This window comes from Semicossyphus pulcher, unplaced genomic scaffold (assembly GCF_022749685.1).
Source record: "Semicossyphus pulcher isolate SPU_LCO1_2020_fin unplaced genomic scaffold, fSemPul1.0.p SCAF_16, whole genome shotgun sequence".
NCBI lineage: Eukaryota > Metazoa > Chordata > Actinopteri > Labriformes > Labridae > Semicossyphus > Semicossyphus pulcher.
In genome coordinates this window covers 24097386-24116753 of record NW_027211670.1, presented here as the reverse complement: position 1 = coordinate 24116753, position 19368 = coordinate 24097386, and the positions used below count along the sequence as shown (strand labels likewise).

The 19368-nt window shown below is 41.4% G+C and overlaps 2 protein-coding genes across 2 annotated transcripts in view; both read left to right on the top strand.

The window, feature by feature from the left end:
• Positions 1-51: 51 nt before the first annotated feature.
• tap2t (transporter associated with antigen processing, subunit type t, teleost specific) lies at positions 52-12558 on the top strand. Its single transcript, XM_069665004.1, has 12 exons — positions 52-222; positions 1219-1746; positions 1841-1955; positions 2078-2208; positions 2944-3149; positions 3422-3619; positions 5136-5264; positions 5344-5535; positions 5624-5797; positions 7586-7745; positions 7973-8109; positions 11046-12558. The coding sequence occupies exons 2-12, from the start codon at positions 1248-1250 to the stop codon at positions 11238-11240; spliced, it is 2136 nt and encodes a 711-aa protein (XP_069521105.1). The 5' UTR covers positions 52-222; positions 1219-1247; the 3' UTR covers positions 11241-12558.
• A 711-nt stretch (positions 12559-13269) lies between these two features.
• The window catches only part of acsf2 (acyl-CoA synthetase family member 2), a 27447-nt gene continuing 21348 nt past the window's right edge, over positions 13270-19368 (top strand). Inside the window, exons 1-2 of the mRNA XM_069664416.1 lie at positions 13270-13512; positions 17018-17213. Of these exons, the coding sequence (XP_069520517.1) occupies positions 13394-13512; positions 17018-17213 (315 nt within the window). The 5' untranslated portion in view covers positions 13270-13393. The remainder of the gene's footprint in view (positions 13513-17017; positions 17214-19368) is intronic.

Sequence of the window (19368 nt, the reverse complement as noted above, 5' to 3'; positions counted from 1 at the left end):
GGCAAAGCTGGAGCACAAAGTTCCAAACTTTCCTACTTATCACGAAAACAAATAAACAAACTATTAAATTAAATTAAGGTAATGTTTGTTACGTTCACTCTTATCTCCTTATTTTCCGTTCACGGGACCCAGGACAACCCACGAGCCACCCGACTGAAAGTGAAACTAAAAGTAAACACTGTAGCTTGCTAGCTAACCGTGGACTGTGAGGGGCAACACCCGGTAAGTCATCTAAATAAGACATAATAACCTGAACTTCACTGTCATTTTAATGTGTCACAGGTTACTCGAGCTGGATGTTAGATCGAAAATGTTATTACTGACTTATTCGTTATTAGCTTACACTAGTTAGCTTGGTACGGAAACCATAAGCTACCTTGCTGCTGAGTTATTCTATAGGCATGTGAGGGTTTTTACAAGGTTACAACGTTGCAGGTATAATAGTGTTGTTTTCTATGCTTGCTGTGGAAAACGTAAGCTAACGTTACAAAGCTAACAGGTTTAATATTTCTACATCAGACGACTAACATAACAGTCAGAAAAGTAATGCATATGTGTGTACCATCTTGTGATATTTGTCCTTGAGTACTACACTGGTGGAATACGTACACAATCATACAGAGCTTAAGTAATCATGAAATTCCCAGCCGGAAAATGTATAACAAACAAATAAATAAAATAAAGAGGAATCTAACAACAGAAACAGTAAATAATCTAGAAACCGCCTACTTTCACTTGAGTATGTTTTACACGTTTTTCCTCTTCTAATAGGGGAATATAAGTAAGTACAAACAGTTACAAAAGTACTGTACAATATCAAGCCTCTTGTGCTTTACCTCAGGATCTCTACTATACGCTGCTTTATTTGTCTGTTTAACCGTGTTTTAATGGTAAATATTGTACTTAAGTACACTCTCTAAGAAAGGGAATTAATTTCCTCCACCGGTTTTATTATCAGCAGACTTTTTTGTCAGATTTTAGAAAAGAAAGAAAGACAGAAAAAAAAACATCACATATTTAACAAATATTTAAAGGTTAGCGCATCGTCAGTGTTTTCATGTCTGTTCCACTGAGTACACCTGTCTTTTCTCCTTCACAGACGAAGCCTCATAATATCAAACTGAGATTATTTGCTGTCTTTTAATGGCTGTTGTCTTTTTTTACGCTGTAGTAATCCTCATGAGATTGATAACAGATAACAAATGTATGTCGTTCTAGGATCACATTCAGCCTCTTCCGGTCTGAAAATGAAGGAAGTGGCAGCATGTGGATTAATCATTCTTCTGTTCGACGCCGTGTTGTGTTTGGCGCTGTGGGTCGGACTGATGGTGCTGGAGTGCCCCAGCTGTGGTGGACTGGCCGGTGTGTGGGCCTTTGGGGCGGTGAAGTTGGCCTTCCTCCATGTTTTAACCAACATACTGACTGATGGAAAGCCGCAGGCCACGCTCCGCAGGTTTGTCGCTCTCCTCTGCCTGCTTTCTCCTGTGTTTGAAAGTGTACAGATCCTCATGGCTCCTAACCCGGAGCTTTACATGGGATCATCTTCTGACCTCGGCATGCTGCTCCTGGGCCCCATGTCTGCATCGCTGGCCTGTGTGGTTTGGGAGAAAGGCCTCAGTGGTAACAGGAAGGTCAAAAAGGATAACCTGAACGCCAGACAGCTGCTTTTGAGGGTGCTTAAATACTTCAAACCAGACACCCTGTATCTGATTGCAGCTTTCAGCTCCCTCATCTTAGCAGTTTGCTGTAAGTGTGAATCTACTTCAGCTTCAGGACATTTAATTTAAAAGACAATCTAAATGTTCCTGTTTGCCTAATCTGTGTCATTCTCTCCCTACAGGTGACACATATATTCCTTTGTATCAGGGGAAAGTAATTGACATGCTCAGAGGTGAAGTGTTGCAAACAAGCTTCGGTTATGTGGTTGGACAGCTGGCACTTTTATCTCTTGGAAGGTAAATAAATAAAACTTACAGAAAATGATTATGGTAATAACTTATCACCTGTCTGGTTAGAAGAATGAAGTTTGATTCAGTGATTTGAAAAATAACAATTTCTATCGTCTTCATCCTGACAGCGCTCTGTTCTCCGGCTTCAGAGGAGGCATGTTTAAGTGCACCCTGTCCAGACTGAACAAGAGGCTGCAACACCTGCTGTTTCACAGCCTCCTGCAGCAGGAGGTGAACTTCTTTGATGAGAACAACCCCGGTGAGAAACGCAGAGTAAACACAGGACATGACTGATACATTTTCCAGGTATACAGCGATTAGAAAGGCCAAGAAATCTGTTTATTATGTATTTTATTTATCCAAGAAAATGTCATCCGTACGGGATTGCAGGACATTAACGTCACTTCTACATCAACCTGCTGCTATAACTCAGACTTTCCAACAGATCATGTTTGATCAGTTCTCTGAAGATGGATAATAATTGTCTGATTAACTGTTTTAAGAGTTCAGTTTAGTCAAGATGGAGAAAATCTGTCAGAAAGTAATCAGCTTTACATGGTTCAATTGATCTTCACTTGGTTTATGAAAGTATTTAATTAAGTGGAACGGCAGCTGTGACACAGAAATTGACTGGAAGTGATGTCAGAGGTCAAACAGCTCGCTCGGCCCATAGATGGCTGTATTGGAGCGTTTGTTGTGGATGTGCGATGTGTTGCACAGAAAAAAAACACTGCAACTTGCATTGCAACTTTTTTTAAAAAGCAACCGCAAAATGAAGCATTTTTGGCCGCAACAATCCCAGAAAATGCTGCGACATCCTGAAGGGACTGTAAAAGGCTTGTAGCTCCTCCATATTGTCTTCAGTTCCAACTTATTCACCATGTGTGATCGCAGCCGTACTGAAAGTGGGAGGATTCGTCAAACAGTTGTTCATGAACAGAAACAAACTCTGCAGAGACGTAGCTGCCTGTTCATGCTCTTGTGGTCTTTTCAGGACGTCTCTCCTCCCGCCTGCACTCTGACGTGGACAGGATGGGCCGCACTGTGGCGCTGAATGCCAACGCGCTGGTTCGCAGCACCGTCAAAACCGTCCTCATGCTCAGCGTGATGATACAGCTGTCCTGGGAGCTCACTGTGCTCACCTGCGTCGAGATGCCACTGCTGGCCATCATGCAGAAAAATTACACCACCTGGTCCCAGGTAGGTGTGATGAGATGGTTCAGGACTGAATAGCAAACAGTGGTTCAGTCACGTTTAAGTATTCGTAGTGTCACAATGAATGTCAATGAGCAATGAGAAAACATTCAGTCTTTAAAATGTACAAATGAACTTAATATAAGATTTTTGGATCACTCAAGATAAGAAGGGAAGGTTTAACAGCTCTGGTCTTGAACCTGTGACATCCTGTGTGCACCATCAGTCTGCTGTCGTACTGAATGAGACGCGCTCTTGTTACTGTCTGTGTCTAACAGGAGCTGAAGGATCAGATCCAGGACTGCCAGGCTCAGAACAGAGACCTGGCGTTCCAGACGGTCAGTAAAATCCAAACGGTCCGCGGCTTCAAGGCAGAGAAAGAAGAACTGAGGAGGTACAACGAGGCTGTGGAACACCTGTCTGCTGTGAAGACTCGTTATGGAATCTACAGCTCAGTCTTCAGCCTACTGCGGAGGGTAAGGTGACGCAGTGCACATCCACAGATTGTATAGGTTGAAGTTTAGACTTTTTAATGTCAAAAATATGATAAATTAAGTCAAAATTTCAACTTTCTTAGTCACATGTTGGACTTAAAGGTTAAAAGAAAATATGATGATTAAGTTGGAAGCTTGAATTAGGGACGTCCTTATTAAGATTTCTAATTAGTGTCTGCTGACTCGGAGTCCCGATCTGATATTTCTATTTTCCTACATACTACAGCGCAAAACTAAAATACATTTAGGGCCTGTGTCCACTAACGGCGTTTTTTGTGCTGGCAGCGCCTATTTTCCGTACAAACCAATGCAGTTCAGTGTTCTCAGCGCACTCGTCGCTGTCAAGAAGTGGATAAGACGCTAATCCTTGTGTTTTTTCGGGAGTACAGTTTCCAGGTGTAGAGCTGCTGCTGATGCTAGGACACGATTCCTTTCATTGCTTTTGTTTTCTTTCCTTGAATACAAGCAAATATTCAGCATACCGAGCAATTTGAAACAGACTTAACGGTCACTACCGAGGGAAGCAGAAGTGCTGCAAGACAACTTTCGTAACCTAGCAACGGTAAGGGCCGGTGAGAAGCGCTCTGAGATTGAGGTCGTGGACTCAGATCTAAAATCTTAAAATCAACTCGTTCAGATCAAAGATTTGCAACGAGACAAACCGGTTTCAGAATGTTGCAGAGAAAATTGCAGCGGTGTGAGCTGGTTAGTTGCAGAGCGTCTGAAGCCGTTGCGTGGAGTTACAGAAGATTTGACTTGTCGAATCTCCAAATGCAGTTTTAGAACAGAATGTCGCTATTTCACTTCAGCCAATCAGGAAACAGCATAAGTTGGCGTAGGCACCCTGTCTCTGGCGCTGCAGCAGCCAAAGACGGCTCCAGATCCTCTCTTTCCAAACTCTCTGTATTCGACGTTTATTAATCAGTGTTACAGCTAACACTGTGAGCATGTCGCTGTCACTGTCATCCACTTCTTTTTATAACGCTAACAGAAATCCAGCTAGTTACTTCATGTAAGCTCGGCCTAATACTAATATAGTATAATAAAATACTACACTATACTACTACTAATAATAATAATACATTTTATTTGATGGCGCCTTTCAAGTCACCCAAGGTCACCTTACAGGGAATAAAAGCATACAATAAAACATCAAACATTATTAAAACCAGACATCACCCTAAAACAAGTGTAGTGCACAGTGTCACAGTTTGAACAGGTGGGTTTTGAGTTTGGATTTGAATGTTGTGATGGAGTCTGACTGTCTTATGTGTGGGGGGAGGGAGTTCCATAGTCTGGGTGCCGAGCAGCTGAAGGCTCGGGCACCCAAAATTCATCTTTTATTAACATTTGATGTATTTTCCTCCTTTCTTGTCAGGAGTGGTACTCCATTCATATTGTGTATTTTTTAGGAGCATGTGTGATTTTAGTTGTTTGGAATGATCTTTAAGTTCATCACCATCGTGTGTTATCGCTCTCTGTGTCCTCTTTCCTGTAGCTGGTGAGTCTGGGGATTAAAATTGTCATGCTGATTGAGGCCCGCAGTCTCATCTCGTCCGGTCGCCTCAGCATCGGTGGCCTCGTGTCCTTTCTCTTGTACCAGAAGCCCATGTCGTGCAATTTAAGGGTGAGCTCAGTTACAGGTATGTATTTGTTAATATAAATGTATCACGCATCGAGATGCTGATTATTGTTTTTCCACACAGGAGATTATGTATTCTTTTGGAGATACGGCGTCCACAGTTGGAGTCATCGCTAAAGTGTTCAGCTACCTGGACAGAACACCTCAGTGTAAGAAGGCGGGAGAGTTGGCTCCTGAGAAACTGGAGGGAAGAGTTGTTTTCAAAAACGTCTCCTTCTCATACCCGTCAGCTGCTCAAGAGAAACAAGCTCTGAAGGTAAATGTTTCTCACACTGTGTTCTCTCATTGAACATCACTCCAGAGGCAGACCAGCCGTTTATTCATCATGAACATGTTCTGTACAGTCCGTTTCTCTGGAGCTTAAACCAGGGAAGATGACGGCGCTGGTGGGTCCGTCCGGCAGCGGAAAGACTTCCTGTGTCAGTCTCCTGAAGAGGCTGTATGAACCTCAGGAGGGAGAAATCCTGCTGGATGGAAAACCGCTGCACCACTATCAACACAAATACCTCCATCAGAAGGTGAGTGAGTGAGCAGAGTGGAGGGAGGCAGCAAAAGGGAAATTAGAGAAGGTATTGAGTAGATTTATGTACCAGATTGTGTGTCAAAAAGTGTTTGACAATAAAAGACAAAAGTTTATTTAAGAGTATTGAATGAAATCGTCATAAGAAGTGAACTAAAGCAACATTATACTTAAATAAAAGCTTCAAAATCACTTATACCTTGAACTGACTTATAATAAGAAGAATGAAGCCTCTTTCTTTCCCACTATGCTCCTGGAACGCTTGTTCTTGCACTACGTTACTTAGGAAAACTTGTTTCCGTCCGTCTGTTCTACTTGGCGAAAAACAACAATACATGGTTTACCTCAGCGGTTAAATCGAGCGTCCCATATACAGAGGTTACAGTCCTCGATGCCCCGGCTCGTCTCCCGTCCTCGAACCTTTGCATATATATTTATTTACAGATGACAGAGGCCTCAATCAAGGTGCCTGCTCATCAGGATTAAATCTACATTCCACATAAAACACCCACAATGCCATTTGGTAGCTGCCGGTAGCCTCAGTATGAAGATATACTTAATAAACTTAATACATTAAGATAGATCCAGTGAAATGAAGATAAAAATAACGGCAAAATAAGGTTTTGTGAACTAGAAAAAAACAAATAAGTGCCGCCAACTGTGTGACGTTGTTAAACCAGGGAATCCGTGTGAGCAACACGAAAAAAACACTCTTACAGCGTCATGTTACATGCACAGGATTTGGTGTTAAAGAAGTCGTGGTCCATCCATCCATTATCTATACCGCTTATCCTGTTCACGGTCGCGGGGGGCTGGAGCCGATCCCAGTTGTCATTGGGCGAGAGGCGGGGTCACACCTGGACTGATCACCAGTCAATCACAGGGCTGACACATAGAGACAGACAACCTTTCGCACTCACACACCTACAAGCAATTTAGAGTCACCAATGAACATAAGGAGCATGTCTTTGGGAGGAAGTACCCAGAGGGAACCAACGCATGCTCGGGAGACTCCACACAGAAAGGCCCCCTAAGTCTGAACCGGGGTTTGAACCAGTGACCTTCTAGGTTTGAGGCAAAAGCGCTAACCACTGCACCGCTGTGCAGCCGAAGTCGTGGTCATTTCTCGTAATTTTGTGAGACCAGGTTGATATGTTTATCCGTCTCACCCAGCTCCACTTCCCGTCGAATCAACCAGTGGAAATACGGTCAGCGCCACTCTGCCATTACTGACTGCATTGTGTTCAAAGGGGGCATAGTAAAATCCTGTCATCAGGATTCAGGCACTATGCTGCCACCTAGTGTCTACAGTTAGCAAGTGCATCCCCCTCTTTACTGCCGCGGCATTGCCGTGGTAACGCAGCAGCAGTCCTGACAAACTAATGTAAACACATCTGTAATGCAAGGACACTCTCTTAGTGAGGTCCAACAACAAACCTGCGATTACAGTTTATAGCAGTATAAGACTTTTACTTTGCAAACTATTAATTCATGTCATTAGTTTTGCAGTTATAGCTCAGTCAAAAGTATTAGAATGAATTTTGACCTCATGATGGCGCTGGAGGAACTGTTTCAAAACCTTCTGCCATAGCGCCAGTAAAGATGCATGTGAGGAGCAGTTCTGTGAGTGCAGATCATATCCTGCTGTGTCTGCTGTTGGATAGTTTTCTTTCCTCCTTCTTATCATTCAAACGTTAAAAAAGCAGCTTATGCACTACACAAATCCAGTCCTGTCGACCAATGCTGCACTAATATGAGTGTGTGTGCTTTCACTACATTTGTTTAGATGGCCTTGGTATCCCAGAATCCTGTGCTGTTCTCCGGTTCTCTGAGATACAACATCGAATACGGCCTGCAGGACTGCAGCATGGAGAGGGTGGAAGAAGCTGCGAAGAAGGCGAACGCACACGACTTCATCTCTGAACTGGAGGACGCATATGACACAGGTACAGAAGAACGTTAACGAACCATAGTTATAGATGGTTATCAAGTGCAGTAAAGTGTCTGACCTTAAACCAGAACAAGCTGCTCTGTGCCACTGTAACAGACAAAGGATTAGAACGTGGTTAAATATTAGCTTTTAGCTTTTAACAGATGACGAGGAGAGACCTTGTTTATAGCAGGTGATGAGGATGTTAAGTATGTGAACGATCTTTATACCCTTGTTTTACAGATGTAGGGGAATGTGGCGGCAAGCTTTCAGGTGGACAGAAGCAGAGCATCGCCATCGTCAGAGCTCTGGTTCGAGACCCGCAGGTCATCATACTGGATGAGGCCACCAGCAAACTGGATGTTGACGTGCAGCATGCTGTACGTAAACAACACCACTCATTCCTTCTGTCACACACGCTCAGTGATGATATCTTCCCTTGAAGAAACGGGTATCGCATTATGTTGATTGAAGGAGGAAGGAAGCCTTGAAAGTGAGGAAACTCCCACTCCAACTCCCAACCACCTGAAACTAAAGCTTCCTGGGATTCAGCCATGGCTCATTTTATTATTTATACTCATGTGTTTCCTATTGTGGCATGGCAGAATGTCTGGCATAAAGAGGCCGATCTGACTTATTCCGGCCTAACATCAAAAAACGTTTAAAGTAGTTTCACTGTTGCATCTTCAGAATCCAATCATGAGCAGGAGTTGAGACTCTCACATCATCTAGACCTTTTGGTGTAAGGTGGCCATAAGACTCAATCTGTCTGAGGTCGGTTTTAATCTCGTCTTGATGTTACTATAAAATCTAAAATGTTTGATATTATCGTTGGCTGGCTAATCCAGGAGTGACCTGATCGCTGACCTCGTAAAAGTAATACAGAGAAAGGGAAGGCCTCCCTAGCAGCCTGCTAGCTCTAAATGCTAAACGTGCTAACATCACAGCCTCAATCACCACGTATAAAACAGACCAATGCACACTGCACGGAAATCTGCTTCTGTTTCTTCTCTATCGTTTATTTTTCATCTTGTAGATTTCCACCAGGAGCATGATGGGAAATCTCTCAACAGGTATATTATTGTAGTCTTGTAAACAGTGACCCTGCAAGACCCCAGTGTTATCGAGTGTTTGGGAGCATAGTTCTAGCAAGTGTTCTCCTAATCTGACTTGTCCCACAGAACGACCTGATCTCAACTTAAGCAGGTGGAGCTGACGCCCTGAGGGTGGGTTGTCCTCGGCTTTGCTCTGTAAAAAAAAAATCCTTTTTGGATGTCGTCCAACTAAAGATAATGAAGATAACATCTGTCCAGCCTGCGGCGCCTTGCGCGGCATGCTTGAGATGATCATGAGATGGGTGGTAGATGGTAGATGTAGACTGAAAAGACCTTTCACCTAGTTTGAATGTTTTTCTCAGGAAAGTGTTCAAACTGTGCAGACTGTTGTAACATATCAGTGAGAGCCAGACACACCTAGACCTGAACATCTGGTGGTGACTGTGTGAAAGGAAAAAACCACAAACACATCAAAGGACCCGAAAATCGCTGAAAAAATGAAAACAATTTACACGGAACAAATGAGCAGGTCACATGTTAAAATATAGGACGCATTCACACCTGAAGTACTTTTTGTTTGATCTGAATCACAGATTGTTACAATGTTGCACTCAGAGTTTGGTTTGTGTTCAAACAGCAGCTTTTACCAGCGGTCCAAAAGTTTTGGAACTTCACATGTGAAAACTCCCTGAAGTAAACAAAGAGAGAGAACAAGACGAGAGGGAATCACAGACTTTCATGTTTCGTTGTTGGAGTTTTTTAAACTTTTAACCAACATTGTTCCACACATCGATCCGTTCCTCTCTCCTTTAGTTTTTCACTGAATGGTTAGAACACCTCCGTGTTCTGTGAAATTGCTTGGTCGGCCCATATTTCACTTCCTCGTCACTGCCCAACGTCTGTCCTCTACTCATCTAGCTGCCTGCCTGCTAGGCTGTCTCTGCATGTGTCAGCATCCGTTAACAACCCACAATGCACAGTGTTGTAGTTTGCTTCCTGTAGGTCCTACTTTAAAGCTCCTGTGAGGAGTTTTTCTGCTGGTTATGAAACAGACCGAAATTAATTCTGATTACTGCAAACCAGACCGTCAGTGACAAGATCGGTTATTTCTATATAGTTATTTTTAATGCCTGAAACTGCTGGCGGGGGGGTAGGTGTCAGACGGGTAGGTGTCAGACGAAGGGATCAACTGCATGCTGCCTTTGTTTACATTTTCCAGGGCACAAATGTAAAGTGAGCGATGCATGTGACTGTTAAAGAAAGTTTTTTTTGTTAAAAACCACCACTTAAGCATGTACAGGACAAAATCAGAAAGAGATAAAACATATGGCTTTGTCCACAGGGGGCGCCAAAATCAACACAAACCAAAAATTACACTTAGGAGCTTTAAGTCTGATTATGTTCTCACCTGAATCGAACCGGGACGTGGTACACTTGGAAACGGACCGAGTCCGGTCTTTTCTGGCAGTCCATGGTCCTCATCAGAGTTTGAATGCGTGTTCTCACCCGTCCAAACGAACCAGACTTTTGGAATAAAGTCTGAAAGTCCGGACCAAAGCTGTCAGGCACCCTTAGATTCACAGATCTGTTGGTTTATCAGGACTGTACTCTGTTAAACAACAGTTTTTAAATACAAAACAGACAGTGTTCTGCAGACATTTACAATCTCTAATCTGCACCTTAGGAACTCTGAAGGTGTGATTTAATCAGATCAGGAAACGGAACAGAATAAATAAGCACAGCTGTCATCAAATTTGGTTCAAACATCCTTAAAGAGGGTTTTTTAAACGTCAAAACAAGACAATAGATATGTTGATTGATTAAATAAATACCTTCAAATATTTAGATGAATAAAAAGTTGTTTCAGTAGTTTTTCTAGCCGAAAAGCACTCAAAAATAGACTTTTTTAGCCTCTCAAATATGGTAAGACTCCCTGCTCGTCTCAGCTATTTGTATTGTAAGTTGAATATTTTTTTGTTTAACTGTTGGTCATATAAAACAAAATATTTAAAGACGTGACCTTCGACCTATTGACTAAACTGTTAATTGAGAAAATAAACATCAGATGCATCAGTTTTGAAGGAAATCCGATAAATTAAAGGTACGTTTGAAAAGGTTTAAACTCCAGGAACACGAGTACAGAGATCAGGCCTCATCAGTTCTTGTTTTAGGGTTTAACCTCCTTTATTTCAGGTGATCCAGATACACATCGCTGTAAGTCGCTGTAAGTTTGTATTTCATTGTTGGTTTCTGTGTCTCAGGTGCTGCAGGAGGTCCTGTCCTGCGGGCGGACGGTCCTGGTTGTGGCTCACCAGCTGAAGACCGTGGAGACAGCCGATCACATCATCTTCATGGAGAAGGGCGAAGTGGTGGAGGAGGGCAGGCACCAGGAGCTGATGGCCAAGAGAGGACGCTACCATCGTATGAAAGAGGAGCTGTTCTCTCAGGCTCAGTAGATGTCTACACGTGGACTTTTCAAATGAGCATGTGGGTGAAATGTCTTAGTACTCATCTTGTGAGGAGTAGTCCGGACAAAATACATGCAGAATGTGAACAAGGAGGAATCACTGCTTACGGTATGAGTATTGAATGAGCAATATTGTGTCTAAGGATTTACAGTTTATATCACTTATATCTTTAGTGTTTGAAACATTATTGTAGTCTTACCTGGAGCTTGTATGAATGGAGCCTGGGTCTGTAAGTTGGCAATGCTGCTTGGCTAAGGGCCATGTGGTAGATACATTTTAAGTACAAGGGGAGGGGTTTCTTCACTGAGCGCGAAGCCTTATCATTAGGTTACAAGTATCTTGTGTTTAACTGAAATGGGCGATGGCAGCTTGGCATGTCCTTGTCTGTAATATCACACTGACCAGTCTGTTGTTTTGTTTTCTTAAACAACGGAAAATTAGCCTGTTTTCATGAGAAAACCGGCTTTGTTATCTCGAGATAACGAAATGAATAAGTCCAGAAAACAACCAGAAATAACTTGCACAGGTAAACGGAGTAAATACAATGTATGGATGCATGTACGCTTACGGCTTAAGTGTTCTTGGTTTCACTTTATTTTTTGTCATCCAGACAAAGAATGATCATGGTAACCATGGTAACCAGTAATAAATTGGTTAAATCCAAAGAAAGGAGAAACACAGACAGATGAGGACATAAAGAAAATATGTGCTTGTTGTTCTTTCCCTCATTTGTGAGAAAACATATGTTTTATGAAGAATATGTTTTATGAAGGACACTTCTTTAATTCACTTTTTTTTGTTCTATGATTGTAATACTGTACTGCACAACTAGAACGTTCCTGGTTCAAATACCGGTTCAGACGTAGTCAGCCTTTTCTGTGTGGAGTCTGCATGTTCTCCCCGTGCATGCATGGGTTCACTCCGGGTACTCCAGCTTCCTCCCACAGTCCAAAGACATGCTCGTTAGGTTCATTAGTGACGTAGGTGTGAATGTGAGCGTGAAAGTTTGTCTGTCTCTGTGTGTCAGCTCTGTGATTGAGCCTGCCCAGGTGTGACCCTGCCTCTCGCCCAATTACAGCTGGGATCACCTCCAGGCCCCCGCGACCCTGAACAGGATAAGCGGTTTAGATAATGGATGATTGAAATACTTCATGTGTGCCTCCACCACTTGATTTGGTGATATGTCCTTTGATTTCAGAGACACTTCAGAAAACTTTTTGTATTTCCTGTGTTGTGTTCGTCCCAGACAAACATAACCAGGCTTCAGCAGAAACACACTAAACAGGGACATCTGTAATAAAGTCCTCCCTCCAATCAAACATGTCCGAGCCTTTTATACATTCTTCTTGTTCCTTCACTTCGATGTTTAAGATTTAAATGTGCAGAATGGTGTACATGCAGAGCACATTTTCCAGATGACTTTGCCTTGAATATCTCCATTTCACTTCTCCTCCACTACATCCCAGAGGTCAGTATTGCACTTCTTTACTCCACTACATTTATCAAACAGCCTACTTTAGTTTATCATCCCCTTGATATCCAGTGATGTGATGATTTTTGAATGTTTGCAATGATAAACTGAGAGATCAAGTGTTCCTTTATGTCCGCAGAAGATGATCCTCCTTCTTGGGCTAAAGAAAACTATTTAATCCCTCTTGGATTAGCTAGAAAATTGATAACAGCGCTGTTTTTCTGAGCTCATTAGAAGTGGATTTTTAGGTGAAGATAATCTTTTACAATATGATGCCTTGCTTTACATTAAACTACCCAACAGCATACAAAGTAGTTAGAAATATCACAATATTATATATTTAGACCAGTTAAATGCAAAATACATACCAATAGAGCATTAAAATAATTCTCAAAAACATTTATGATGTCTTGTGTCGTGTTTTATTGGAAGTTTGAATGGAGTGGATAATATTGGGATTAAATAGAGTTTTCCTTGCAGTGCAAAACGCCACCAGCAGGCCCGGGCTGGAGGGCCCGCAGAAAATTGTGTGCGACAGTCAAGACACACACCGTTGTCCTGAACTAGAGGAGGTATTTTCTGTTCACAATCGGTGCGTCTCTTTCCTGCAGCGCACAGTAGAAGTTCTCCAGTGAATCCACTGTAGTGCGGAGAGCCGCAGCTGCACACAATGATCCCCAAGATTGTGTTCTGCTCCCGGTCTCTGCGGAGCCACCGTGTCGCACCTGCAGCTCTGAAACTTCTGCTGAGATCATGGACTCAACGGCAAGGATTACCTGCGGCGAGCCGGTGAGTTACCGGCACACATACGTTTTTATTACGCTGGTGAAGCGTGAAGCAAGAAGTTGAGATAACTTTCAAAGAAAAAAGCTCAAGAAAAAGCTATCATAAACAATGCATTCCTTTGGAAAAAAAAATAATTTTCTGTGTTTGTCGGTAACTTTTAAATTAATTAGGCTATAGCCTAGAGGTCGCTTGTCACGACTTCAAAGTTGTATTTTACTTCAAAGCTAGTTCTCTTATGAATTATCGCGCAATATCAGCTTGTTTATTAAGGTTTGTGTGTGCAAACAGGTTGCTTCAGTTATGAATTTTAATTATGTAGTAAATTTGTGAAAATTAAAACTGAAGTCATGAGCGGAAGCAAGAGGAGGAGACATGTTCATGTGGTGATTTGCGGTCAACAGGCAGGATGTAGGCTTAGGGAAGAATTCCCCTGGTGAGCCCCTGATTTGAAAGTCAAAATTTTTTACAGTTCTACAGTAAAATAATGCACCTACATTATTACAAACAAAAACAGAAGCTAATTAGAAATACATGTCTTCATTAGCAAGCTATGATAGTTATAAGCAGGGCAAAGATAATGGGACATTTATTTTTTACTGATGATAATATTTATCTGAGTCTGAGTCAGGTGGTTTTCATTTTTCAAGACTTTGGTGGTTACCCTACAACAAACTGTTGGCATGTGATCTTCAGATTGTTTCCCCCTTGTTTAAAAGTTGTATTTATGTACATTTAATTATAATAGTTATGGTGGCCCTTTCTGGCTGGCCCCCTGTAGGCAGGAAAATAACATCAGCTGTCAGCTGTGGAAAGAAACTAAGAGCCCCTGTGAGGAGCTTGTTATGAAATGGTCAGAAATGTATACTGATGCCTATATGAGCTACAAAAGCAAACAAACAAGACAATCAGCGACAAGACTGATTATATCTTTGTAGTTATTTTTAATACCTGTAACCACTGCCGGGGGGTAGGTGATGAAGTTGTGCTGCCTTTTTGCTATATTTTTCAAGGCAACGGTTCACGGTGAGCGATACATTTGAATGTTAAAATGAAGCAGGATCTTTTGTTAAAAAACTCTGCTTAGAAGAAGTAGAAGAAGAAGGTGTACATTTTCAATCCCCGAGGGAAAATTCAATGTTTTCACTCTGTTAGTACAAACAGGCTGCACAAACATAGGCCTGAAATACACATATGCACAAACAGGATTTTATGAAAACATGCATTGTGGAGAGATGTTAGAGTGAGGAGGCTGCCCAAAGCTGTTGGGGATTCGGTGCCTTGCTCAAGGACACTTCAGCAGTGGCCAGGAAAGAAACTAGCACCTCTCGAGCTACCAGCCCCAATTCCATACTTGGTCCTTAGCGGGACTTGAACTGGTCACCCTCCGGGTTCCAAGTCAAGCCTCTACAGAGGCTCATGTCCACCCCTACACATTTATTTTATTATATATTCATTTTATCAGTAAATAGATAAGAGGTACCACTTTGTCCACAGGGGGCGCCAGAAGCAACGCAGACCGAAAGTTCCTCATAGGAGCTTTAAAGTCCTGTTCAAGGTTCACGTATTATACTTCTACTTCTGCCTCAATTTATTAGTAAATATTGTATTTATACTGCATTTATTCGAATCCCATTTTTTATTGCAAGGTTTTCTTTTTCTTTCCTCTTTCATAAACAATGTCAACAACTCTCAGATGCATCCAGTGACCCTCAGAAGGAACCCGAACCCCTGGTTGGGATGCACTGGACTGAACTGAATTGAAAGTAGTTAAAAATGGGTCCAAGTTGCGCTGCTGCAATATTTTATAATCTAATACTAATATATCAGTTAAAGGACACGGTTCTTTCAGCTGATATATAAGGCTGCCTCTGTACTTTGTTTGAATAGGATTTTGAATACAGTTCTTGTAACGGAGTATTTTTCAACTGTGGTAGGCCTATTGGTGCTTCTACCGGCTCTGAGTACTTATTCCACTTGGTCCACAACAGAGGTTATTTTGTTTGCCGTTCTGCCTTGAGAAATGAGTGGGCAGCGTTAATGAATTCATGCAGTTAAACTACAGCCAGGGAAATAGCATGTTTGTGATGTAGTTAAGAAAGGGAAAGTAGGTCACTGGCTGGGAGGAGGCTGCTTGTTGAGGAAGTGTTTTTTCTCCAGACTGTACTCTAACGTTGAGGGTTCACATGGAAACACAGGGCTCCTCAGGACAATGTCAATCATACAGCTTTAAGTTCCAACCACCAGTTTAAAAATCATGTTTGACTTGTCATTTTAGCCTCACTGACATATTTAAATGCTGCAGTACCACAGAGGCATGAATAAGGGCTTTAGCAAATTCAAAACACGTTGTTGTTACAGTTGTATTAAAAACACAGCGCCTGAATTAAGCTGCAGATCATAACATCTGTTCACCTAGCAGCAGCATCTTTAGTTTCCGCCCTCCTTTAGTGGCAAACGAGACTAGAATTTGAGCTCAGTGGTTGGAGCATTCTTGCAGAAATGCACCATGGGAGTCATAGTTGGTTGTATATTACCCAAGAAAGTATTAAGCTGGATTGTACATCTACTTTCCTTAAAAAACAAGATATTTTCTTAGGAAATTGTTGATATTTTAGATGTAGGATTTAAGAGAAAGCGTTAAATGGAAATTAAAGGGAATAAACTACCCAGGGCCCCAAAATTTATTTTATCTATCTTTCTCTTAATTTGCATTGCTTATTGCTCTTTGTCATTTGTAATTGTTTGGCTGTAAAGTTGAAATATCAACACACTTTCTCTTTACATATTCCATATTTCTTGTATCTAAACCCGCATCAGGGACCCATGAATCTGCTGTCTCTGTGTCATTGTTGTGTTATCTGTGTGAAAGGTTAAATGAACTCTTTATCATCTCCGTTCAAACAAACTATCAGGTCATGTTACATTTTAGATAAGCCGGTCCAATGAACAGCATAATGTCTTTCAAGAGGAGACTAAAATGTCACTGAAATTGAACAAGTTTATACAACAATTTTCTAAAAGTCAATATAAAATAATCTTCTAATTACTTAATAAATAATAATAATAATAAGTCCTTTAGTCTATAACAATAAGAAAGGTCAGTCACAAGCTTTCAGAGTCCAAGGGTGACATCTTAAAGGCCTTGTTTTGCTTTTCAGCTCGGTAATAAGTTACTTTTTAAGGATGATTGTGGGTTCTTACTCGACTGACACATAAAGTCCAGTGTCATTTGCATAGCAGTGAATGTAATGATTTTGTATTATTTGTCCCAAGTGAAAGCATGTAGATAGAAAACATAAGGGGACCTAGTACGTTGCCTTGAGGTACTCCACAATTCAAAGGAGCAATATAGTATACTCCAGTTGGAGCTGCTTTTCATGTGATTGTAATATAATATGATTGTACTGTCCTATTTAAATCTCCTGTTTGTGCACACATATTCACAACTTGTTAACTATAAAAGGCTGCATGTGCCTAAAAACATCTTCTTACTCCTGTTTCCCTGCAGTGGCATTCATGTGGACTCTCCGCCCAACATCCCGACCCTCACCACCAGCTACGTCCACGGCACGTCTTCCTCTCCATTGCTCCATTACACAGTAGCAGAGGCCCTGCAGAGGACTGTGGATCGCGTACCTGACAGAGAGGCCATGACCTTTGTACAAGACGGAGTCCGCAAGACCTTTGCACAGTTTCAGCAGGACGTGAGTCTTTTTCTCAAAGTTTACTGCATGTGTCCAGTCAATGTGCAAGGTCCCAACCCCAACTGATGAAGGTCAGAGACTACAACATGACATTTAAAGAAAAAAGTACATGTTAATGCTCAATTGAGATCAGGGTTCTTTCCGCACAAGACATCCAGCAACTTAAAGGTGGGTGAGGATGGACTTTGGAAGGTCTAAAAGCATCTTAGGAACTTGGTTTTATTCTTTTTCTGATGCTTTTCTAAAAATTAGTGATATAACCTTTGCACTACCTGAGTAAAAACGAGTAAACAAAGAAAGAAGAGCCAAGATGAGCTATTTTTGCAAACTATATATGGATCTTCCTGGAGTGCAACCAGCAAGTTTGCCTCAGTATGTATTATTTTGCAAGAATCGTGTTTTTTTCCCGAATCTTCCAAATGAGCATTTTCCCGTTCAAAACTTTTTTTCACCGACTATTTGAAGATGTTGATTAAACGTTTATGTTTAGACCAGACTTCACCTGCTTCTGTCACAAGATTCATCTCACTTTCACACACACATTAACAGCAGTTTTCAAGGCGCATAGCGGCTAAAATGATTGTATAAGTGAGCAGTGCATCACAGCCACCAACGAGAAAAGTAGTGCAAACATGAGTAGAGTCGGATTCGATCCCACCAGAACTGCCTTCGGGTCAAGCACTCATGTCTGTCGCACCACCAGCACCTCCTGAGACACATCTGTCCGTCAGGTATTAATGAACTACGTCAGCAACCAGGGGTCATTCTGCCTTTGTTTTTTTTCTTCTTTTTCTTCTTCTGTGGGGACTGTTTCAAACTGCTACCTTCACGATGTCTCTGCGAGTGCAACTTTTTTTTTATACCATTTATACCAAAAATACTGTAATTTAGATCTTTCTATCTTTTCATGGCTTGTCAACAACTTGCTTATTGAGCGATTGGCAATAATCCAAAGTTTACCCAATCTTATTGCAAAAAAAACAACGTATCTGTTTAAGTGCTGACTAATCAATCCATCCAAATGTTGACATTGTCGTATTAAAGGTCACAGGAGCTTAAACAGACCCTTTAAACTGCAAACCATTTCCTTTTTATCCAGAGCAAGAAGAGCGGTCACTGATGACAGTAATCACCATGTAACGGTGTCTGCTGATAAGAAAGAGTCTCCTGCATGTTGAGTGCCGTTCACGCTGTAAACTTTCACCCAGTCACCTCGAAGAAACGTTTCACATGACCTTGATTACACGTCCACCGAAGCTTATCGGCACACAAAGTCCAGATCGCAGCTGTCAAACCTTTTCACTGATTAGTCATAATGAGGTCCCCTGAGCTCTGCTTTAAAGCTTTACTGAGTTTTTTCCCAGAATTCATTGTTTTTCTTAGATTAATCCTGGCTGGTCCTGTGTTTTCTCTGGCACCTGCACAGTCTTCCCTCACTGCAGGACGCTGGATGCCATGACTGTTTTTAGAAAAAGGGTTTAAACTGTTGTTGATTTTATTACACCAGCTATTTTAGTCCTCAGAAACTTTGAAAGGAGCAAAAAATAGTTTCATAAAAAGCTTTTTGTTTCTGCATTAACATCTCTGAGCTCTGTGAGGGCAGAGTATGTGCAGGTGTTGGACTTTGCCGAGTTTTGCACCAATGTGAAACGATTAAACGTATTTAAAGACCAGTCCTCTGAAAATATACATTTTTAGAAATACTGAATTCGTAGAAATGTTTTGTAGCGTAACTAATGAATCATTATTAATTTTAGATTTAAAGAAAATTTAAAGAAAGAATCAAAATCTGAAGTAACACTTTGGTATCAGTGCCCTCAGATTAACATGATGACTGCAATAGTTTTTTTTTTTTTCTTTTTTTCTGGATTTTAAAGTTGGAAACTTTCAGCCCAAAAGGATGGGTGGGGTAGGTAGGTAGGTCAGAGGTAGGTAAGTAGGTCTTCATAGCTTTTCACACTCACCAATATCCTGCACATCTGTACGGTTTTTAATTACACCTGTTGTTCTTGTTGCCTATTTTTATATCTTATTCTATTTAAGTATTACTTATTTTTATTCTAGTTCTGTGTTAATTGTTCTGCACCAAATCACCCAAACAGATTCCTTGTATGTGTAAAACCTACTTGGTAATAAACCTCAATACTGATTCTGA